The 25,015-nt window shown below is 48.0% G+C and overlaps 1 protein-coding gene across 14 annotated transcripts in view; it reads right to left on the bottom strand.

The window, feature by feature from the left end:
* The window catches only part of Sun1 (Sad1 and UNC84 domain containing 1), a 47,307-nt gene extending 26,664 nt beyond the window's left edge, over nucleotides 1–20,643 (bottom strand). For 4 of the 14 annotated variants that reach the window (XM_021162070.2, XM_029477396.1, XM_029477398.1 and 1 more), the window contains exons 1-3: nucleotides 20,539–20,618; nucleotides 6,461–6,557; nucleotides 50–241 (exon numbers count right to left, since the gene is read on the bottom strand). In XM_021162070.2, the coding sequence (XP_021017729.1) occupies nucleotides 50–241; nucleotides 6,461–6,537 (269 nt within the window). In that variant the 5' untranslated portion in view covers nucleotides 6,538–6,557; nucleotides 20,539–20,618. Of the gene's footprint in view, nucleotides 1–49; nucleotides 242–5,235; nucleotides 5,293–6,460; nucleotides 6,558–9,018; nucleotides 9,209–9,388; nucleotides 9,526–10,675; nucleotides 10,757–20,538 lie in introns of those variants that run through there. The other 10 variants (XM_029477394.1, XM_029477397.1, XM_029477399.1 and 7 more) reach the window with 8 other exon arrangements.
* Nucleotides 20,644–25,015: the final 4,372 nt, after the last annotated feature.

The raw sequence follows: 25,015 nt of genomic DNA, 5'->3' as shown, positions 1-25,015 counted from the left end.
GGGGGGGGGGGGGGGTGACAGCTGTGAAGACAAGCCACATAATACTCACCTGGTTTCTCTCCCCTTGGCGAGGGTGGCCCTGCTGGTGCTAATGTGCGAGTCAATGGCCTGGCTGTCCCCACTGCTGTATGAAGCTGTTGTGGCCAGACGCAAGCTTCGGCGGGACATCCTTGGAGAGTCAAATACAGGTTCCAACTTGTGCTCAGTTTCAAAATCCAGAGCATCCGAAGAGTAACTAGAACTGGAAGAAGACATGGCTAGAGGAAGCACTGGCCGCCAGCCAGGCAAGGAGTCACAACAGTCCTTAGTTATAGCTTCACTGCACTGCAAGGACAGGTATCAGTCAGGTAAGCAGCTGCGCATGCGCCTTTGCCAACCTCCTTCACCTGCAGACCCAGACTGGCAGGCCTGGAACTTTGGCTGAGAACAGTTATTTGAGGCAGGCCAAGACTGTTAGAATGGGAATGGTGTCTGTGTATCATGATAAAATCAGAGCACCCGTATAAACAGACACCAGGCCCAATGGAGCAACTAACAAGACAGTGACACTGCAGAGACTAAAAGAGAATTTAGTAGTATGTTCTTGAGAAGAAAATGGAAAGCCCTAGAGCACACACTTCATAAACTGAAGCTAGATTAAAAGAAAACCCCTCTGAGTCATGGGAAAGCCTGTTACTTCCAATGCCTCCCTCGCAGTTGTCAGCTCAGTGCAGTGGACAGAATGTATTTTCACTCTGAGTGATACCCAGTTTGTTTAGGCCAGAAGCCAGCTGGCTGCCCACTCAGGTACTCTTGGGTTAAGACTATGCTACCCCCATCAGCAGCACCCATCTTCATCAAGACACAAGGAACCTAGTACCACTGGAGAAGAAGCTGCAGTGATGAGGGTGACGACCAATAAGCATGAGGCAGCTAGGGGGAAGAGGGGAAGAGGCAGAAGAGTGTTGTCGGTTGGACACCTCATGAGAACAAAGTAGGTGAGGGAACAGCAGACACCTTGGGGAACACTCCTTTATGGGCAACCTTAGCAGCCATGAGGTTCGAGGCTTTCAAGCCTTATGTCCTGTTAACACAGGGCTCTGTAGCCTTGAGGGTCTGGGTGATGTAAGACCTTAGAGATGGAATGAATACCAAGCCAGCCTGGTAAGCACCACTAGTCAGACTCCTCAGAAGGCGATACAATTGGCTTCAGCAGGCATGGACTTTAGGATACTCTGGTGTACCAGATTAAAGGCCAAGTCAGGATGAGATAGGAGCTGACAGCATGTGTTCAATGAAAACACTAGCTAGCTAGTTTCAGTGAACCCTAAAATCAGACAACTTCCTTCTAGCAAAGCACTGTATATAATTATGGCTTTAGTTTACAAAGATTATATTTTACATCAGAATTAATCTTGCAGATATAGACCAGAACTGTGATAGTTTGACTAAGAATGGCTTGCATAGTCTCATATACAATGCTTAGTCACCATGGAGTAGAGCTATTTGAGAAGGAATAGGAAGAATGGCTCTGTTGATGGAATAATCCCCTGAAATTGTACACAAGTCTCTGATTAAATGCTTGTGTTTTTAAGAGCTGCTTTGGTCACTGTGTCTCTTTACAGCCACAGAACAGTGACTAAGGTTCCCCTTCCTCAATACACATTCACCCTCAGATTCTAGCTGCTGGGTAAGGGAGTCTCACAGCTCAGGGAGTGTTTGATCCTGTGGTATGGTAGGAAGAGCACAGGCTATCTGCTGCTATTCTGTATGCAAAGGACCAGACTGTCCTGCAAGAGACACACGGAAGGCTAAGAGAAAACAGAAACTGCCCCACTCACACTGCTTACTATGGGCTGGATACGAAATGACGCCACAGGCAGGGTATGCGGATAAAGGCTTCGTCTCTAGCTGCAGGAGCTGATCTGAAGCATTCTGGAAACAATAGGTAGGGCCTGAGACTGTGCCTTTCAAAGTTATGCTTGGTCTCCAATTATTTCCATGTTCTCTGTCCTGGTTCATCAATGAGGTAAGCAACTCAGCTCCATCACACATCCCATGGTCCAGAATCAACAGCCAAGGACCACAGCCTGAGACCCGCAAAACTGTGAGTCCAATTACACCTTCCTCAAAGGCTTCTGCCCCGTATTTTCCCACTGATGAGAAGGTTGACACACTGTTCTACAAAGAAACTCACATAAGTCTCTACATAACACATAAGCTCAGAAGTGTTTAGAAGGTTCTCACATGTTCTCTGTGTGCTGGGCAATGAAGAATTCGAAATCTTGATAGCACAGCAGTGTCTGGGACAGAGATACAAACAGAAAGGGAAGAAAGAGTGGACCAGCTACCCTACTGACCTCCAAATGAAGAACTGGACTTGACAGTTTCCAGGTCTCTATTGTTTATCTGCTGTATCCCCAGTTCTGTAGGAACTGTAGTTTAGTGTGTCACCAGCTACCCAAGTTGTCCAGGCTATTAGGTTAGGGTAATAACCTAGATAAGGACACCCAGAGCCAGATGCAGGAGGGACCCTGCACCCCACTCCAGGCAGCATAAACCCCTAAATCCTGAAGCATTTTTAGTAGCTGTGTTTACGGGCTCCATCCAGGACAGGAAGAACAAAGTGGCAGATGAAGACACAGACCCTAGTTATAAGTCTCAAAGACTATCGTGAGAAAAGTAACAGCTCTTACAGACCCACTGTTCAAGAACTTAGTTATTAGAAAAAAAATTAAATTTTACATTGAGCAGGGGTGGGGCTGGCATGGTTTGTATGTGCAGGTCAGAGGACAACTTTGAGCAACAATTCTCTCTTCCCATCATCTGTTTCCCAGGGACTGGAGTCAGTTCATTGGACTTAGTAGTAATATGTGATTTAACCCATTAAGCCTGTGGTGTCCATAGACCCTCGAATTCACTTTGTAGCCTAGGCAAGTCTCTAACCTACTGTCTCTGCTCTATTGAGTGGCAGCTGCAGTCACAGACACACACAGACACACAGACACACAGACACACACACACACACACACACACAGAGTTCCTCAAAGAGGGAAGCCTGACACACACCCTTCCTTCCTTCCTTCCTTCCTGCCGTAGCAACTAGCGTCCTGAAGCCATGTCCTGTGCCCTATACTGAGTCCCTCCCAGCCTCCGGGGACCCTTCCTTATTAGTCACATCTTTCACTCTCCACACTTTAGGTTCTCCTGTGGGTCCTACCACAGCATCCAGACTCTTATCAGGGCCCTGACGGGAAAAGTAACAAATATACTTAGCCACATCGTGCCCCAGTCCAGCAGAGCAACTCATCCCTGAGGCCCTGGCTTCAAGCAGCTGACTCAGTGTTCAGTCCCACCACTGGGCTTTCTATGTATTTGGCCTGCTACAGCCTCCTGGCTCCCAGGCACACTGAGGCTGGCTAACTGCAGTCACCTCACACCCTGTAGGCAGCCTCCCTCCCTCCCTCCTCCCAGAGAGAAAGTAGGACTATCTACAGAGCATACAGTTCAAGGCCAGAGAGCTTCTGGGAGAGGTTTCCTCTCTGAGGGAGGCAAAGGCAGCTGCTGTGACCCTTTGAGCAGCTGACTGGGCTGACAACAGGTGGGTCCAAGAACACAAGCCATCTCAATCCTCCAAGAGGAGCCTCAAGTCTTCTCTAGACAATGACACAAAACTCTATCACAGCACTAGGCATGGAGCCATGCCAGTCTAACAACACATAACTGAACTGCAGCACAGCCTCATGAGATCCTCTCAACAAATAAAATCAGCAGCTGCAGAGATAAATCCGTTAGTAAAGTGCTTGGAATACAAGCGGCAGTTCAATCCCCAGCACCCACAAAAAGTAAGAATAGGTAGCCTGTGAGTGTAACCCCAGTACCAGGCAGATCCCTGCCAGCCAGCCTACCTCAGTCAGTGAGTCTCAGGTTAGGATCCTGTCTCAAAAATAAGGTAGAGCCAGGCATGGTGGCACACACCTTTAATCCCAGCACTTGGGAGGCAGAGGCAGGCAGATTTCTGAGTTCGAGGCCAGCTTGGTTTACAAAGTGAGTTCCAGGACAGCCAGGGCTACACAGAGAAACCCTGTCTTGACTCCTGAGATTGATATCTGGCCTCAATCAACACACATACACACCCCTCTCCTCCTGTCTATGTTCACACACAAATATGAAAACAGAGATGTGTGTGCATATAGAGAAACAGTAAGTGCTCAATGTTGTAGGGCTAACACCACTTTACAGGAAATACTGGTAGACTCAAGAAAGAAAGAAGCTATCCAAACACAAGGTGAGGATCCTCTTTTAAAAAAACTCACTATAAACACAAAAAGAATCTGGGAACCTATTTATTTATTTAAAATAGGGTCTGAATTACCCTGGAACTCTCTATAAGCCAGGCTGGAATGTATGTATGTATGTATGTATGTATGTATGTATGTATGTATGTATGTATGTATTTAGAGATAGGGTCTGAATTACCCTGGAACTCTCTATAGGCCAGGCTGGCCTCGAACAGAGTTCCACCTGCCTGTGCCTCTTGGGTGCTTAAGTTAAAGGCCTATGTCACCACATTCCATCAAAACTGGTATCTGACTAGTATTCAGTGTAAACCAGTGGAGGCAAGAGAGAGCCAATGTCACTGAAAAATGGAGCTGGTACAAAATAGAGCTCCAAAATCTGATGGTAGATGGCATTTTCTGAGAGGAAGACATTTTAATTAAACCCATGGAGTGTGTGGATAGTCGCTGAGCTGGCTGAGAACTGAGATCGGAAAGTTGCTGAACCAGCGCTGGAATGGGTTAGCAGGTGTTCCTGGAGGAAAGCAGGGTGCAGCTGCTCTGTCTCCTGTTACACTGAGCATCTGGCTGGGGAGCATAAGCCATCAGAAAAGCTAGGACCAGGAGCCTGGAGCTGTACCCACAGAACCCTGTGCCCAGCATCTCTGCCAGTCCAGCTCCACTGTCCCAACCCTGCTCTCATGCCTGGCTCCTGCTGTTCATGGCCTAAGGCATGCTTACTTACTTTTAGGGCCCAGTTACTACCCACTGGTAACTGGCTCAGAACTCCAGTCATATGTCTCTCCTGACTGTCAATCCTACCCACCCCAAAGAGCCAACTAAGGTTGGGAAGACTAATGGCTCTCACTGACCACCCACCCACCTTAGTATCCCTAGACAGGTCTGGCCTACTCAGTCCTATGTACTTTAAGCACATCTCTATAGATTACAATCCTCAGTTGGACTCTAGTCTACATACCTAACACGTTGCCATCACAGGCTCCACAAGCCTAACTGAGCAAATACTGCAAACCTCACTGCAGGCCACATGGATTCTTCAGCACTGTACTTAAAATAGGTCATAAAGGCTAAAAATAAGTCATCAAGAATAACTGTTTCTATGTTCCCAGACAGGCTCAGAAGTCACCTGTGCTGGCCACTCATTTACTTCTGACATACTACAGGCTCCAGGCTAAAACATTATTGGCCTCAAACATGGGCTATGTGGCTATCAGGTGGGGACAACCTGTCTGAAAACATAAGATTGCGTGCGCCCAGCAAGTGCAACTTGACTGAGGATGGAAATGGAAAACAGAGTAGTCACACTCGCAGCTGACCACTGCTGTCTAAAAGCGTCCTCTTGGGGCCAGTTCAGGAGAAAAGGGTTCTCTACATGCCGTCAAAGCCATGACAGCCTGTCCATAATCCCAGTGCTCAGGAAGTGGAGATCCCAGGAACAAAGCGGCTAGCTAGACGGACCAACCAAACATGGTGAACTCTGAACTCAGCGAGATCTCACACGAATAAAAAAGGTAAGAACAAAGATACCCACTTGTCCATCTCTACCCTCCACACACACACACTGCATACTCACACACATGCCCACACACATGTGCACACACACACACACACACAGAGTTTTATTTTTAAATATTTTCTGATTTCCTTTAGGTTTTCTTGTGGATTCACCTGCATAGGGGGAACCATTGAAGAACTCAGCACATATATCTCACAGGCCTCCCACATCTTGCTAGGCACCCAATTTTCCGGCCTGCCAGGCATGCCCTAACCTAGTAGTACAACTGATTCTCCTTAGCATACAGGACAGCTTGGAGGAGGCAAACTGGAAAGAACAGAGGAGCAAGCATCTGCTGACTCAAGGACCCAGACATCCTGTCTGGAGCATGCGCCTCCCAAAGACAGCCCATCGTCCAGAGTCTCTGGTGGATGCTCAAACTATTAAAGCAAGTGACAAAACACTGGCCATACTAACCACTTGCTCCCAATCATGGCCACAGGGTAGAGCCTGCAAAAGTGAGTCACTTCAAGTGACTAACAGCTGAGTCACTGGAAGAGGTGACTCAGAAGTCTACAGCTATAGAAGCCACTCAAGGCCTCCATGATCATTTAAAAGCTGAGAGCTCAATGCTGTGTGCCCTGAGGCGGTGTGGTGCTGCACCCCACCAGAGAGAGCACTCACTCACCTGAGTGCGTAAGTGTAGCCAGTGTTCTCCGGCACACACTGGGGTGGGGTGTACGTGTGCAGCCGAGAAAAGTCCATGTTCACCGTCTCAGACCATGCTGCAGAAGAGACAGAAGAGGACCGGGTGTTAAAGGGTTAACAGAACTTCAGAGACAGGGCTGGCAGTCCCATTTTGATTATAACAAAAGACATAGTTTTTCTTAGTCCCAAGTCAAAGTTTCTTTCATGTGTTCCCTCCAAATGAAGGGAAACGAAGCTCTGGCCACACAAGCTTGCCCACATAAAGCCAGGCACAGAAGTTCATCTGTAATCCTAGTGTTCTGATGGTGAGATGGGAGGTCGGAAGTGCAGGAGCCCACCAGCCTAGTGCACACTACCACCGTCTCAAAGTGGAAGGAAGGAACAACACTTGACATTTTCCTCTGACCTCCATGCTTGGACATGCACAATCATATACTAGCCCCCCTCCACCCCCAAGCAAAACCAAAAGATAACAAGCAAGCTAGGCATGATAATAATCCCAACACCAGAGAGGCGGATACAGAAGAATCATCATGAGTTTGAAGCCAGCATGGTCTACATAGCAAGACCCTCTCCAAAAATATAAAGTCACAAGAGAAATCTTGGTAAGGCTTATATAAATTGGGCACTTTCTAAGAAAAACTTAACAGTGACTCCAAAAGGCTTTTTTTTAAATTGGCTTTTTTTGCTGTGGGGGAGGTGATACTTGGAAACAGCATTTCTCTGTGTAGCCCTGCTGTCCTAGAACTCACTTTGTAGATCAAGCTGGCCTTAAACTCACGGGGATCTGCCTGTCTCTGCCTCCAAAGTGCTAGAATTAAAGGTGTGAGCCACCACACCAAGCTAAAACAGTTTTCTTCCTTCCTTTCTCTCTTCTTTCCTTCCACCTTTCCCTCTCTTATTTGTTTGTTTATTTGATTGTTTGATTGTGAGGTCTCTTAGGTAGTCCTGGAACTCACTATGTAGACCAGAATGGGCTCAAATTCACAAATCACAAAGATCCCTTGCCTCTGCTTCCTGAGTGCTGGGGTGTCCTTTAGGCCTGTGCCACCACACTAGGCCTATGACTTTCCATTTCTTGAAGGTGTCACATGTTCTCTTCTTCTGGAGTAAGGAGTGGCATTAAGTAAAAGGACACACTTTTATCCCATGATCAGAGAGCAGCACTGCAATACTCTGCTGCAAAGCTGAAGTTTGCACAGGTATCTCAGAACCAAAGAAAACACAGCCGCAAAGCAAGGAAGAAGAATAAGGAGTTTAAGACTTTTCTATCTTTCCCCCAAGCTACCAGTTTACATGGAATGCATTAAAGTCCTCACAAAGATGGGATGCAAGTCAGTAGGACTGTGCTTGAGACTGTATACTACTATGTTCCACCCTAGAACTGAAAAACAAAATAAGCCGGGCAGTGGTGGCGTACGCCTTTAATCCCAGCACTCGGGAGGCAGAGGCAGGCGGATTTCTGAGTTCGAGGCCAGCCTGGTCTACAGAGTGAGCTCTATGACAGCCAGGGCTACTGAGAAACCCTGTCTCAAAAACAAACAAACAAACAAACAAACAACAACAACAATAACAAAAAACAAAAACAAAAAAAAAAGGGAAAGGAAGGAAGGAAGGACGAACGAACAAACAAACAAAACAAAGCAATTCCTCATAGTAATGTGAATCGTGGCAGATTGGAAAGGCAGTGGTGGCTGATAGCTGCAACCCTGACACTCTGAGGTAGGATGCATGCTGTGAGGTCCAGGCCAGCCTGATATACATAGTAAGACTCCCCATCCCCTACTACCCCCTTTAAAAGGAGAGACACAAAAGCAAGTCCAAACCACCAAACAAACAGAACTGAGGAAGCCAGGCATGGTGGTTTACTACCAGAGCTCAGCAGGTAGAGAAAAGAGGAACACTGCCAATTTGAAGCCTGCTGAACTAGAGGGCAATCTTATTTCAAATAAAACAGAGTTAATCAAATTAATAGAAGAGAAACTAAAATGGAAAATAACAAAATCTGAACAATGTGTTGCACACAAATGGCACTTTGAAGTCACATCGAAGCTTTTGTTTTTTATTTTGTTTTGTTTTTCTCAAGACAAGGGTTTCTTTTTACATAGTCCTGTCCTATGTAGACCAGGCTGGCCTCAAACTCAAGAGTGTTGGGATAAAAGGCATGTGCCACCACTTCCTGGCTGAAAGCACTTTCATTATATCATTTTGCCTTTTGTTTAAGGAGTTAAGTTTTTTATGTGTATGAGTGTTTTGTCTACATATACGCATGTGTGCCATTCACATGACTGGTTCTCACAGAAGCCATAAAGGGGGGGGGGTATATTCCCTGGAACTGTACTTATAGATGGCTATGGGTGTTGGGAAATGAAACCTGGGTCCTTTGCAAAAGCAGGAAGTATTCTTACCCACTGAACCATCCATCATGCCAATCCTAACACTATTTTCCTCAAAATAGCCCAAATATTTCCTTAAAAAGAAAACACTCATAAAAGCTACTATATCTGTATGGTATCTCTATGGTGATACATGGCTTACCAATCATGCCAACATCTGGGAGACACAAGAGGGAGGATTGGAAATTCTAGGCCAGCCTGTGCTGTAATATGGTGTATCACACACTACTGCTACTGTTGTTTACTGCAGCACTGATTCTCTTTTGGTCTTTGAGAAATGAAGTCTCATGATATCTCCGAGGCTGACTTCTAATCATGGCTCAATCAATCCTGCCAGCAGCTAGGACAGAAGGCACTTGTCATCACACCCAGCAGGTCTAAGAACTTCATGACACACCTGTGAGAAAACACTTCAACGTTCCAGCTACACTCCTGGTAGGTGAGGGGACACGTGGACAACCTTCTACAGATAACAATAACTGTAACTGCTGAACCCACATAATTCCTGATACCTGCTTAGCTGCTCCATCCCCCTCTTTGTATATTAGCGACTCTTGCACAGACCTAGAGGAGAACGTCAAAGCACAGAACCTGACAACACCTTACTGGCTCCAAACTCCTGGCTGGCCTCCAAGGCCTCACTCAAGCACACTGCTCCCCCGCCCCCCCGCACAATAGAGCCCCACCCTGGCAGAATGTAATAATGGATTCCGACCAGGTTACCGGAACATTCTGTGCTGAGTGACAGCATCAGTACACATCCCCATTCTTATTTCTTCAGTACAGGTGTTCTACTTCTTTTCATCCCATTATTCTCTTAACATCAAAATCCAACTTCCTACCTTCACTCCCCAAAGGGACTTTCACTATCCAGTATGCTGGCAAATGCACTATTTGGCATGATCAATTCTGAGCCCAAAGACAGCACTGATATCTATCAAGCTTTCTCTAATCTAAACGCTCTAGTGGATGGGGCATTTTTGACCTGTCTCAACCCCCAGGACATACAGAGTGCCAAAATCCAACAGCTAATGCCGGCAAGCCCTGATAAGGCTTGGAAGGCAGAGGAATCACTGGGGGTAATAGCAGAGAGAGACTTGGCCTTGTCATACCACTCATACAACCTATGTGGGACAACAAAGTCTCACACAGCCAAGACTTGATTCCCAAAGTTGGGAAGCAGGGACATATAAGAAGCTATGTATGCATTTCTATGAAAAGAAATACCTTGGCACGCTCTTACCCATGGAGCCACGCAAAGCTCCAGGACAGAGAAGCCCACACATCCACTATACAACCTGGCCACTGCACAGTTCATCCCAGTTCTCACAGTCAGTGGAACAACCATGCCATCATCTAAGGAGAACCTAACTTCCTTTGAGCATAAATCTGCAAGAGGAGCAAAGGCAATCAGGGGCCAGGGCAGGTCTCTGTCAAAGGCTTGCTGGTCCACAGAAGTGGGCAGGAGACCTGCAGCTGAGGGTGGTGGGCTGGAAAGTGTTTGATGAACTGAGATGCAAAGGTGATGCTACACAGAACACCAGTGTGAACACATGCTGAGCCCAGGCAGCCAGGTCTGGACAGGGAGGAAGCAATAACTGACGACATTAAGCCAGAACAGACCTTGAACCCTCCCCTCCATTAAACTTGATGCTTCTTGAATCTAGAGAGCTCTGGAATAACATTCTCCAGAGAAGCCTACTAAACACTGTGTGTGCAGATCACCACTCTCCCTCTTTCTCAATACTGCTACGTGAGAACACAGAATGCTGAACCAGCTATCTTGGGCCCAAACTCACCAGTCCAGTGGTCTACTGATGATCCAGCCAATCACCCCAGACCCCAGAAAACATGACTGCATTCACAGGTCCACACACATGAGCAGCAGTGCACACAGGAGAACAGCCCAGTCCTTCTCAAGCTCACTGCGGATCTGAGTTACAGGACGACAGTCACCATTAAGATTTATTTTACTCTGTGGCACACACCTGCAGTCAGTGCTATTCAGGAAGCCGAGGCAGACTGAATTCAAGGTTGCCTGAGCTATATAAAGAGAATAAGATGATGTCATAAAATCAAATCAGAGAGGACAATGGGTTAAGTCCATGTAAGGCAGAGAGAGACTGATAGGCACACACTGCAATTCCTTTGCAGGAATACAAACTATGCAGTAAGTAAAAACAAAGAATGATGTAGGTTCACAGCTATTGGGAGAGGGTGCTCCTAAGATGGCTCAGCAGGTCAAGGTGCTTGGAGTCAAGCCTAACAATCTGAGTTCAAATATCTGGAACCCATGTGATAACAGGCAAGAACCAAGAACTGACTGTGTGCACACACACACACACACACACACACACACACTCCATCCTTCCCTCTGAGTGTCTCTCGGACACGGAGAAACAATAAATGAATGTGAAGGTTAAAAAATAAACTTAAGATCTATTTCCTCCTAGGCTAACAATCTCAGAGTTGGAAGATTAACTCGGCCCTGTCTTGAACAGAAGACTGAAGTCCAATGATCATCATGGATGGCGCAGACACACCTGGACCCTCACAAGCTCATGTCACCACCAACAGGCCAAACATAATCTGCTGCTCCTCCTGGTGTCCAAAACTGGGCTTAGCATCTTCATACTGTTCCACTCCCAAGGCCCCTCTCATCTGCTAGCCAGAGTCTGCCTCCTGGCCGCACCCTGAAGAGGTTGTTCTGTGGGGTCTCAGCTTATGGGACTGATTGGAAATGATCTGCAACAATAGGCCGAAGGGTAACAAAACCGTAAGTGAAGAAATGCAACTGTTTTCAACAGTATCAGCCAAACCTGACAAGAACCTGTTAGTCAGCAGAGGTCCTGTCACTCCTCCAGCCTGTCTAGCTGCCTAAACCAGTGTTACCACTAAATGGACCTTGCTCAGACTGTGCTCCTCACAGGTTCCCCAGTCTTGAAAACAAGGATTTGCTTCAAGTCAGCTTGTGCTGGGGCAAAGACAGGAGCTGAGCACCGGCTCCAGAGCACTAGCCTAGTACACTGGCCCAGAGAACAGAAGGTGGAGAGCCAGGGCTCCAGACAAAGCAGACACAGGAGCTCTGCCTTCTAAGTTGTCCACAGGAGGGCCTTCCACATGCTAGGTCAACCGCTTTACCATAACCACCGCCACACCACTAGCCCCGGAAGTGTTTTTCTAAGCAGGCGTATCTCAGCAGGATCCTTCAGCACAATGATTTCTCACTCACCACCATTCTCCTTGCAAGATCCACATACACTGAGGATGAAAATGTAAAGCCCAGGTCTTGCCTGTGAATGCTTTCATCAAGAATGAATTTCAGGAGCCGGGCGTGGTGGCACACGCCTTTAATCCCAGCACTTGGGAGGCAGAGGCAGGTGGATTTCTGAGTTCGAGGCCAGCCTGGTCTACAGAGTGAGTTCCAGGACAGCCAGGACTACACAGAGAAACCCTGTCTGGAAAAAACAAAAACAAAACAAACAAAAGAATGAATTTCTTTTTTTTTTTTTTTTAAAGATTTATTTATTTATTATATGTAAGTACACTGTAGCTGTCTTCAGACACTCCAGAAGAGGGCGCCAGATCTTGTTACGGATGGTTGTGAGCCACCATGTGGTTGCTGGGGTTTGAACTCTGGACCTTCGGAAGAGCAGTCGGGTGCTCTTACCCACTGAGCCATCTCACCAGCCCAAAAGAATGAATTTCAGTCCTTCCACCCTATCACCCAAATCTCTGCCACCTAGACAGGATGTGCTTTCTTCACAGCAAAACAGAAAACACATCAGGAGAATATCAAGACTACATTAAATGTAGCTTCATGCAAACAACACACACCTAAGACACAGAACAGAACTGCAGCTCAAATAAACCAAGCACAATCTTTCTACTGATCCCTACTTAGAGCCACAGCAGGGGACAGCTGTCTGGGTTGGGCCTGAGGATGTTGGCCACACAATGAGATCTGATCTGCACCCAAGGTGATGAAACTCTATGTGAAAAATAACAGAACACTTGGTGTCAGAGACACCCTGAAAGGCAAACCTGAAAAGTGATGGCAGCACCTCCTCCTTCTGACTCTGGGAAGGTGGAAGATGCTGCGATTGGGGCTGGCACCTCCTGGTTCTGTCAGTACCACAGATTTGGCCAGAAATCATGATGACTTACCCCAGAAGAGGACCACAGCATGTCTTAAAACCACTTTGTCTACCATTTGAGATCAAACCCTGAAGACTCGGGTCTGACAGTGCACCCCACTCTAATTCAAGGGGTTAGGGGTACAGGATGCCAGCTAGCTTCATAGGAAGCACCATCTGTCACAGGCCTCATCCCTCAGTGGTGCCCTGAAACCCCATCACACCATAACTGGTGGTGGGTGCTCCCCTAGCCCTTCCAGACAGATGCTTCACTTGATCCCTACCTATAGGACCTTTTACAAGAGCCAGGACGGCACAGCCACACACAGACACAGCACACACATCAGTGCATTTATCTTTCACCTCTACCTTACTGACTCACCATCACCTAGGACACTTAGCTCTCCACATTAGCTAGGTGCTACCTGGCAGGCTCAATGAGTATGTTCACTGTCAAGAAAAACACTTGAAAATTGTTGTTTCTTTGGTTTTACAATGCTGGAGATGAAACCCAGGGGGTTTTGTATGCTATGAAAGTGCACTATGGCTGTGAATATCACAGAGTAACCCTCTTGCAAAACCAAGTTTTGCTAGGCCTAGAGTACAACTACAGAGTCTGATACAAGAGGACTGCAAGCTTCAAGCTAGTGTGGCTACATCGCAAAGTCCCCCCTTCCTCAAAAATAAAGAATTCTGCCATATTTGTTGGGGAAAAAAAATCTCTCTCTCTCTCTCTCTCTCTCTCTCTCTCTCTCTCTCTCTCTCTCTCGGATAGGGCATACTTGTAACTAAGCATTAGGAAGGCTGAGGTAGGAACAGAGAAGTAGAGACCAGTGTGGGTTATAAAGTCAGGCTCTGCTTTAGACAAACAAACAAACAACAAAAAACACAAATGAAAGCCAGGCATGGTGGTGTACACCTATAATCCCAGCCCTAGAAGGCAGAGGCAGTGGATCTCTGAATTTCAGGTCAGCTTGGTCTACACAGACAGTTCTGGCCCAGATAGGGTTATACAAGAAGACCCTGTCTCAGAAAACCACGAACAACAGATAAATAAAAAGCATCAGTACTAAAACCTGGTGTGGTGGGAAAGGTCTGTAACACCAGCTACTTGAAAGGCTGAGCCAGGACAATCTCAAGTAGCTCTGCCTGTCCTACAGAACACTTAGCCAGCCCGAGCAACTTACTAAGACCTCATCCCAAAGGAATTTAAAAAAATAATAATAAAATAAAAAAGACTACAACCAGGGCATACAGCTCAGCGACAGGACTAAGCAGGTAAGTGTGTGTGAGGACCTGGGTTCAGTGCCCAACATTGAAAAAAGAACAAAGCAGAAAGCAGCAGCAGCTCCAGGGCAGGCAAGCAGTGGCACTCTAAAACCACACCAGCCCTGAGGGAATCCTCTCTGATGCTGGGGAACCTCCGTCCAGGAAGCCCTTTCATACCACCTGTCTGTGACTTGCAGTTTAATTCTGCATAGGTCATGAGGCATCTGTCAGAGATTGTGTTTCCACACTAAAATCTATGACCCACACCTCCAAAAGATAGGGAGCACCTGTCTGACCACTGAAGACTGTACTGCTTGATGAGCAGAACCCATCAGAGACCAGCACCTCAGTGAGAGCTGCTCATCTGTCACCTGGGAAGGGACCGGTTTCAGATGCAGAGCTAGCATTCTCAGATTCGCCATCGGAAAATCTAGTGGGGTAGGAGGTCCAGAACGGCAGTGCATTCCGACTTTGGACAGTAGTAGGGAGGAGAAAACAAGAGCATGTTTTCAGTCAAGAAGGTGGCATGGCAACCCTTCAGCCGGGATCCCCTTGAGCATTCACCAGAACAACAAGGCACTCCCTTCTCCAGGCACTCAGGAGTAGCAGCCGAGGGATTAGTGCCCTGGGAGGCATCCTGCCAGCCCTGGGGCTCTCTTGCCTTACTTGAGACCTTTAAGGGAGGGCAAGTGTCCTGAGGCTGACTTTTAAATTGGTGCCACTGTTTGCTGGGAGCAAATGTAGAGTGGCCTGGTTTATGGGATGTGACCCCCAAAAGGAGCAGAGTTCTTGGGAGAGCGCTGTGCTCACAAACACAGAGGGTGAAGCACACGCCAATTAAACAGGTCGTTGAAAACAGGTCACCCAGTAAGCTCCAGTCAGCATGCCCCTTGTGACAGATGAGCATAGGGCCAGCAAGATGGCTCAAGTAAGCAAAGGTACTTGTCACAAAGCCTAGTGACCTGAGTTGGATCCCTGGGATGCAGGTGCGAGGAGAGAACCGACTTGGGCCAGCTCTCCTCTCCACTCTCTCCAGCTAGGTGTTACGTATGGCACACGCACCCACAGACGGAACAAATTAGGTGTTGAACACAGGTGTCAGATTTCCTGGAAAGGCAAATATGCATGGAACAGAAAAAAAGAGCCAAAAGAAATGGAGCTTTTGGAACAGCAAAAGTGCCTGGTTTTCATTGTAGAACTCCAAAGACTGGAGAACTAGTGACACCCCTTTGACATGTGGAAGTGAGGGTGTTAAGGAAACTAGGAGTCTGGAGGTGGTCAGACATGAAGTCTGTTGGAGATGCCCTCAGGCGAAACCACATGTGCATGGTAGTAGGTATAGAGAATCCCCACACCCCTTCATGAATAACACAATATTCAATAACCAAGTGCAGTGGCTCACATCTGTATTCTCAGCTCTTTAAAGATAAAACTCCAAAGGTACAAAGCTGACCCCACCTTGCTAAAATATCATAGTGTGTGGGTGTGGTTCAGGGGGTAGAATGCACACTTCTCATACACAGGCACTGGGCTGCATCCCTGCACTGCATAAACCAGGTGTGGTGGTGTAATCCTGTAGAGGCAGGAGGAGCACACATTTATCCCGAGCCAGGTCAGTCTGGAAGGGAACTCCCTGAATGCAGCACACAGGCAGCATCACACCTGAAGGCGAAAAGACTTCCCAAGTGCAGGAAGGAACAGGACAAGGCAGCAGTGGATCTCACAGTGTCCCAAAGTTCAAGCCAGAGCAACTACTCAAGACAAGGGGAGAAAAGGGGTACAGACCGGAAAGACAGTAACAGTGAGGCAGCCTTTACTCTCAGCTGACAGGAGTTCATAGACAGAATAGCCTAAAGCTAACAAATTCAGCAAAGTGGCAGGATGCACAGCCACACAAAGCTAGCTGTGCTTCTCATGCTAGCAAGGAACAAGGCTAAGTGGAACTGAGAGTTCCTTCCGACCGTACAGGCAAGAAAAGGCCTTGGGAATCAATTTAACCTCCCAAGGGCAGCGCTGGGCACTGAATGCCACAAGGAAATGTAAAAAGTCCAAGAGCAGAAAGACCCACTATCCTGACAAGCAATGCTGCCCAAAGGATACACAGATGTACTGTGACCCTTGTCAATATCCCAGGACCGTTTCTGCAGACCCCGGCAAAGCAGTTCCTCATTTACACAGAACTGCAGAAGGTTCCAGAGAACAGGTAAGTCTGGAAAAAGGAGCTGAGCTGAGAAATCCACTGCAGGCCAAACAGCCGTGGCATACAGGCAGACATACTCCAACAGAAAGTATACAGGGTCAAAGGTTAACCTGCCTTCTGAGGCCAACTGACAAGGGAAGAAAGTCTCTTTCTGCAAATGCTGCTAGAACGGTTGAGCTTCCATGGAAAGAATTAAGTCAGACCCTCAGACATCATAGCCCACAATGAACTCACAACAGATCAAAAACCTAAATAGAACCACAAAAACTATCAAACTTTTACAAAGAACATAAAAAGACAAGTCTTCATGACCTAGGGTTTGCAATACACCCACCTAAAGAAAACAGAACTTTATTACGTCAAGCATTAAAAATGCCCAAGAGGCACGGGCAGAGAAGTCTCTTAAATTTGAGGCAGCCTGGTGTACAGAGTGAGTTCCAGGCCAGCTAAGGCTATACAATGACACCCTGCCTCAAACAAATAAACAGCAACACAACAAACACTATCAAAAAGATGACCACCGCTGGCAAATGGCTCAATGGTTAAAGCATTTGCAACATAAGCCTGATGCCCAAGTTCATCCCCAGGACCAATGGAAAGTGAAAGAGAACTTAATCCACAAAATTGGCCTCTGACTATACACACACATGCCCATACATATCACACACACGTAATAATTAGGGGAGGAGTCAAAGGTGAAGCAAAGCATGATGGCAAACTCCAGTCATACTAGCACCCAGGAGGCTGAGGCAGAAGGACCATGACTTTGAAATCAGTCTGAGATTATGGTGAGCTGCTACCTCAAAGAGCGATGTAGACAGAGGTGGGGTGGTACTTGCAAGTCAGGTATGTGTATCTGCAATGTATAAACAACTTTCACACATCATCAAGACAACCTAAGTAAAAGACAGGGAAAGGCTAAGCATGATGGATCATACTTTTAATCCCAGCACTTGGGAGGAAGAGGCAAGTAGACCATGTGTTCCAAGTCAGCCTGGTCTACACACATGCACATGTGCACATGGACTGGGACAGGGCAGAACAGGCATCTTTCCAAAGACATACAGACGGCCAATGAGGACCTAAAACAAAAGTCCACACACATCCCTGTGTCATCTGGGAAATGCAGACCAAAGTCAAAGATATACTTCACTGAGATGGGGTGGGTGGGTGGACGGACGGAAGGAAACCAAGCATTAGGAAAGATATGGACAAAGTGGGCTGTCTCCCACATTGTGGGTGGGAGTGTAAACCATGCAGCTTTGCGGAAAAGCAGACTGGATGCTCTGCACTGAGTTAAACATAGAGCTACCATGTGAGCCAGCAAGTCTACTCCTAGGTCTGTACTCCAAGAACTAAAAACAGGTGTTCAGGGGCTGGAGTCATGGCCTAACCAGTAAAGAGTCAGAAACACAAACATTGCCAGGCAGTGTGGCGCTCGCCCTTAATTCCAGCATTTGGGAGGCAGAGGCAGGTGGATTTCTGAGTTTGAAGCCAGCTTGGTCTATAGAGTGAGTTCCAGGACAGCCAGGGCTACACAGAGAAACCCTGTCTCGAAAAATTTTAAAAAGAAAAAAATTAAAGTTCCAGTGAGAGACACTGTTTTAAAAATTAAGGAAGGAAGTGCTGCACGCCTTTAATCCCAGAATTTGGAAGGTTTAGGCAGGAGAATCTTTGAGTTCAGGAACCAGCCTGGTCTACAGAACCAGGACAGCTGAACTACAAAGTGAGACCCTGTCTTGAAGAAAATAAAAAACAAAACAAAACAAAAGATTAAAACAAAGATAGAGAATGACTGAGATAGGCACCCAACATCATTAACCTTAGGCCTCCACAATCTCTCTCTCTCTCTCTCCCTCTCTCTTTCTCTCTCTCTCTCTCTCTCTCTCTCTCACACACACACACACACACACACACACACACACACACACACGAAAACAGATGTTCAAACACAAACTTGTTCCCATGTTCCCGGCAGCACTAAATAATCCACTGATGTGGATAAACAGGATTTAGTAAGGAGGAGCAGGCCTTCGAGGAGGTTCAGTGTGACTGCGACCACAATTGGTGACCTGAGTTTAGTCCCCCAGGACTTACACAGGCGAAGGAGACAAGTGACTCCAGTAAATTGTCCCCTGACCTCAGCAAACATTCATGTGAATAAAATGTGATAGAAAGTATTTCTTAAATATTTTATAGGTCCGGCAATACAGTGGGAAACAATTCAGCCACAGAAAGTAATAGAATAGGGACACATGCTACACAGCACGGATGAGCCTTAAATGAGATAACTAGAACAGGCATACACACAGGCTGTAAGCAGAAGCTAACGGACAGGGAGGAGGAAAACGGGTGGGCTCTGGCTTTACCTTTAAGGTGGTGAAAAGTCGTGGAACTAGATAATGGTGATAGTTGTATAACGCTGTATACAGTTAAAAGGGGAGTCACCCACCCACCCACGCACGCAAGCACACACAGCAGCTGGCTTTCACATTCATCCCCTTTCTGCTCTCCCAGGAAAAACAAAGGGTAAATAAACTGAGGCCACCAACCTTAGGGAAATAAAAAGTATCTCTCCAAATCTCTGGCCCAACTCTCCAGTGAGGGCACAGTATCACACACGTGTGATCCCAGCAGTGGGGAGCTGGAAGCACAAGCATCCGGATTTCAACTAAGAGCCTGCTGGAGCTACCAAAGGCCTACCCCAAACAAAAACCAAAAGACCAAAAAGGTAAGGCAGAGGATCCTACTATCAGACCCTCAGGTGACTAGAGCATAGACTCATGCGCAGTACCCACAGCCTGGGTAGAGTTCTCCACAGCCTGCATGCTATAAAAGTGCAGGCCTGAGCCGGGCGGTGGTGGCACATGCCTTCAATCCCAGCACTTGGGAGACAGAGGCAGGTGGATCTCTGGGTGTTCCAGGATCACCGGGGCTGTATAGAGAAACCCTGTCTCGAAAAACCAAAGAGTTCAAGACTGACCTGACCGAGGAAACCAAAAGAGAGAAGAACCAGAAGTTACTGCAACTCTGCTCAAGAACATGTACCCAGGGCTGGACCCACAGGGCTGTGCACACCTGTGATCTAATCCTAGGTACGTGGAAGCAAGAGGGTTAGGAACTCAAGGTCATCTTCTACTATATAGTAAATTCTAGGCGGGCCTGGGCTACCTGAGGACCTGTTTCAAGATGCCAGCTTAGTTGCACACATCCCTTTTACCCCAGCACTTAGGAAGCAGAGACAGTCCGGATCTTTGTGAGACCAGCCTGGTCTACACAGCCGAAGACAGTCAGAAGTACGTAATGAGACCCTGTCTCCTGACACACACAAACAAAGGACAGAAAAGGAACATGAGGTTGGGACGCTGAAAGAAAAAAGAAAAGACCTTAGGAGGGATCTAAAATGTATGAACAGTCAGGTTAAAATTCGACACCGGTGCAATGGACGGAATAGTAAAATCTAATCAGTATTTGGTCCAGGAGGCGCGAGGCGCACATCGCAGGACTACACTTCACTCTACACAGCGGGGAGCAGCAAAGTTCGCCCGGCTGACTGCATCGGGTCCCCCGGCTGCATCCAAAAAAGCTCCAGCGGGCCAGCTTTGGTACCGTCCTGCGTGCCGGGCTGGGGGCGAAGGCAACTAACTCGGGATAACAAGCTGGTGGCAGGGTGTGCAGGCCAGGGACTCGCTACCCGGCCCGCACCCATCGCCGCACCTACAACACCTGCGCCCCAGGAGGGAGCGCCCCCGGATTGGCGCCTGCGTGGGTGCGCCTCGACGGGTGGCAGGAGACCCCGGAACCCAACACGCAGGGGTCCGGGGCGAGGGGGAACCAGAGTGCCCGGGCACACGAGACAACTGGACTCAGGGCGCCGGGGCGCGCGGCCTGGCAACGCGAAGGGCGTCACGCGCGTCGTGGCCAGTTGGCGGTTCCCACTTGGGGCCGAACCCTGCAACCTACATCCCGGCCCGCCCTGAGACAGTCCCCAGTGCCCGAGAGGAGTCCGCAGCGCCCCCCGCCTACTCGTCCCCCCGGCCCGCTGGCCGCAGCTCACCTGCCTCGCGCCGCCGCCTCAGGCCTCGTCCGCACCGCCCAGGCCGGGGAACCAGAGACTCCCCACATCTACAGCCAATCGCGCGCCGCGCCGGGATCGGAGGCGGGAGCGACGCGAACGTCCGTCAATCCCAAGCGCGTCTGCTGAAACTCCAGGCCCAATGGGGCGGCCGCTGACCCGCCGCGGTCCTGCGGGGGGCGGGGAAAGGGCGGGACGTGTGGCGTCAGTGGGCGGAGCGGGCGCGCTGGGACTTGAGGGGCCGCACCTAGGGAGGCTGCTCCTCTCCGGTGGCGTTAGAATTAGGATTGTGTGCAAAGGCGCCCGCGCGCGCTGAGTTCCAGGCAGGGCTTCAGTGGGCCCAGAAGACCCGACTCCTGCTGAAGGAGCGGTGGGCTCCCAAACACATCCTCTTCTCTGTTGTCCCCGCGTAGCGTTTGCAGGAAACCTCTGACGCCCTGCCCTGCCCTGCCCTGCCCTGCCCTGCCCTGCGGGCTGGAAGCCAGAGCCTTTTCTCCTGGGGACTCCACCCACCAGGCCCTCTCTCAACTTGCGCAGTTTTGCAAAACCTTGAATTGCATTTGTTTTGTTTATAGGCAGGGTTTTACTCTGTAACCTTGACTGCCCTAAAACTCTCCAGTAGACCAGACTGGCGTTGAACTCGCAGAGATCAGCCTGCCTCTGCGAAGCAGGACTTACAGGCGTGTGCCACCACGCCCCTCTTGGTTTTTCCTTTTTTTAACTGTCTCACTGTGGCCTAGAATTCACGACATAGCCCTGATTGACCTCCAGTTTGCCACAATCCTCCTGCTTTATCCTCCCAAGCACTGAGATTACTACCATATGCCACAGGCAGCTGGCTGGCTTTCACTCTTTTCTAAAAGTGTGTTTGTGTGTATGTCTGTTGAAGTGGATGATGAATGCGCGCGCACGTGTGTGTGTGTGTGTGTGTGTGTGTGTGTGTGTGTGTGCCTGCAAAGGTCTCAAATGCCCCAGAGCATCCAAAAGGGGATGCTGGCATCCAAACTACAGTCCCCGAATGACCAGCAAGTGCTCTTAATGGCTGAGCCGTCCTTCCAGACCTTGGCTTTTACATTTTAAAAAAATTAATTAATTTTTGTTTTTATTTTTTTAGAGAGGGTCTCCATGTAGTCCTGGCTGCCCTGGAACTTGCTATGTAGCTCTGCCTGCCTCCACTGGGACCAGTAGCACTTACTACCATGCCTGGCTGGTTTTACACTTTTTAGAAAGGGTCTGGAGCTGAGAAAATGGATTAGTTAGTAAAATGTTTGCACTGTAAGCATAAAGACCTGAGTTCAATCTCAGAATACGAATTAAAAAAAACAAAAGCCACCCCCCCCAAAAAAAAAAAAAAAAAAAGAAAAAAAGCCGGGCGGGGGGGAACACGCCTTTAATCCCAGCACTCAGGAGGCAGAGGCAGGCGGATTTCTGAGTTCGAGGCCAGCCTGGTCTACAAAGTGAGTTCCAGGACAGCCAGGNTCTACAAAGTGAGTTCCAGGACAGCCAGGGCTATACAGAAGAAACCCTGTCTTGAACCTCTGTCTTGAACCTCCCCCCCCCTAAAAAAAAACCCACCAAAAAACAAATAAACAAAAGCCTAGTGCTGTATGTTTGTCATCTCAGTGCTGGAATCCCTAGAGCTTGCTGGCCACCAAACTAACTTAACTTGATGAGAACCAACCCAGTGAGAGATCCTGTCTCAGAAAACAAGGTGGATGGTGGTTCCTAAGGAAAGACACTAGTACAGGCACATGCATGTGCACACATCTACACACAGACAGGGTCTGTTGCCATTGATGGCTTGGATGCCTCTCTTTCCAGCCCAGTGCTGGGATTACAGGCATGTGCCCACATAGGCTGCTGCTGCAGCTTGTGAGAGTCACTCAGGATGCACACACTCGCCTCCTTATATGGCAAGCGTTTGACAATGTGTTGATTTCTTCCACTGGCAAGTTGAGAGACTTTTCTGTAATAAATGTTAGAGGCTTTCGGGCCACATGGATATTTGTGGCAAACATTGAAGTCCACCATTAGTAAAGTGGGTAGATTTGGCAGGGCAGCTGGCTGGCTCCGCAGGCCAGAGAGCCTATTGTTTGCTGAAGCCTGGGCCAGCTGCTGGACATTTGGATTTTGTCAGAACTGTTGTGATTAAAGCTTTCTGTGCATTCAGAGGTAGGTGTCTTTGTGGATATTTAGCGGTTTTGTCTTTTTTAATTTGACTTGTTTTATTTTGTTTATGTGTATGAGTGTTTGTTTGCATTGTGTATGTGTGTGCCTGGTGTCCACACAGGTCAGAAGAAGTATCAGATCTCCTAGAGCTTGAGTTACATATGGCTGTGAGCGATATTGTGGGTGCTGGGAACACAACGTGGGTCCTCTGAAAGAGCAATAAATGCTTTTAACTGATAAGCTGTCTCTTCAGCCCAGGTTTTGTTTTGTTTTGTTTTGAGATGGAGTCTATGTAGCTCTAACTGTCCTGGACTTTACTATGTAGACTATGCTGGCCTTGAACTTGGAGATTCACTTGTCTCTGCCAGAGATGGAGGAAACCCATCTTCCTAGGTATATATAAGAGTTATAATAACTTGGGAGGCAGAGGCAGGTGGATTTCTGAGTTCGAGGCCAGTCTGGTCTACAGAGTGAATTCCAGGACAGCCAGGGTTACACAGAAAAAAATCTGTCTCAAAACAAACAAACAAACAAACAAACAAAAAAAAAGAATTGTAATAAACCAGCTATGGTCGCACATACTGAGAATCCTAGCCCTTGAGAGGTAGGGGCAACAATGTCAGGAATTAAGGCTTTTGAAAACAGCAAAACAACAGCAAAAGGGGCTGCCATAATTATAACCCCCAGGACACTGCTGTCCAGCATCAGTGTGACCTACAACAGTAGGGGATGTCCTCACTGCCACTTCCTGCTGACAAAACGACAGCCATAGCCAAACCAACAGTGCAGCCCCCCTCCAGTTTTTTTTTCCTCTTTTCTTTTTCTTTCTTTTTTTTCTTTTTTGAGACAAGGTCTCACATAGCCTAGGCTTGCCATGAATTTACTATGAAGCTGAGGATGACTCTGAACTTCTGATCTTCCTAATTCCTCCTCCCAAATCCTGGATTACATACTGTGTGCCACCACACCTGGTGGATGGCGTACTGGCAATGGATCCTGGTGCTTGTGTATGCTGGCGAGAACTCTGCCCTCTGGCCCATTTTCCTTTTTTTTTTTGTTGTTGTTGAATTTCTTCTTGTTTTTGTTTTGCTTTTTAGAGCAGCATTTGAGTAGCTTCCCCTTGCCCGACACTGCTGGCTGGCTGGGAGGCTAGTGCCTGTGAGCTTACACCAACTCTGGCACCCTATCAGTCTTTCAGTGGTAAACAGAACCTGACTCCAGGTGTGAGGAGGCTTAGACACCGGAGCTGGAGGCTGCCAGTCTCTGGGGCAGGTGCAGCAAAGAGATCAGAAAGCGGGGCCAGCAGAGACTCCAAAGGGAAAGCCACTTAGCCCAGGAAATCCCTTTCTCTTAAGGAAGCAATCGGACTTCCCTTCCTTCTGCTTTCGGCTTTGGGGCAGGAGGCACCACAAAGGACTTTTTTTTTTTTTTTTTTTTTTTTAAGCTCTTGGTGGTTCCCTGTAGAGGTCAAGGGCGTTTCCTAGTCCCACTGTGGTTCTGGGTGTGGCAGGGAGGGGCACAGCAAGTCAGTTGAGACAAGCCTAGCCTTGACAGCAGTTCCAAACCACGATCCAGAGCCCTGCTCACAGGATGTTGTTTGCAGAGGAGCTTCCGCCACACTTATGCTCCATCTTAGCACCCAGTGTTAGGGGTGGAACCCAGGGCCTCGCACAAGCCCCAGATAAGCTGGAGCCCTGCCCCCAGCCTCTCTCTAGGGGATTTTAGGCAAGTGCCCTACTACAGAGCCACACCCTATTCTTGTTTTCAAATTATTTCTTTTTTGTTTTTGTTTTTGTTTTTGTTTTCTTTTCTTTTTTTTTTTTTTTTTTTTTTTTTTTTTCGTTTTTCGAGACAGGGTTTCTCTGTGTAGCCCTGGCTGTCCTGGAACTCACTTTGTAGACCAGGCTGGCCTCGAACTCAGAAATCCGCCTGCCTCTGCCTCCCGAGTGCTGGGATTAAAGGCGTGCGCCACCACGCCCGGCTTTTTTTTTTTTTTTTTCGGTTTTTCGAGACTGGGTTTCTCTGTGTAGCCCTGGCTGTCCAGGAACTCACTTTGTAGACCAGGCTGGCCTCGAACTCAGAAATCCGCCTGCCTCTGCCTCCGGAGTGCTGGGATTAAAGGCGTGCGCCACCACCACGCCCAAATTATTTCTTTAGTGTTATTGTTGCGGTCGTTGGACTTGTTTCTCTCATGCCTTTATGGGAATTCCAAAAGTAGAACTGATGTCATCTGGGCTTGGTGGCACATGCCTGTAATCCCAGCAGTCAGAAGAAGATGGCAGGCAGAGCT

The sequence above is a fragment of the Mus caroli genome, chromosome 5 (assembly GCF_900094665.2).
Source record: "Mus caroli chromosome 5, CAROLI_EIJ_v1.1, whole genome shotgun sequence".
In the NCBI taxonomy this organism is placed as follows: domain Eukaryota; kingdom Metazoa; phylum Chordata; class Mammalia; order Rodentia; family Muridae; genus Mus; species Mus caroli.
Note: the sequence above shows the minus strand (reverse complement) of the source record. Positions and strands in the feature narration are given on the sequence as shown.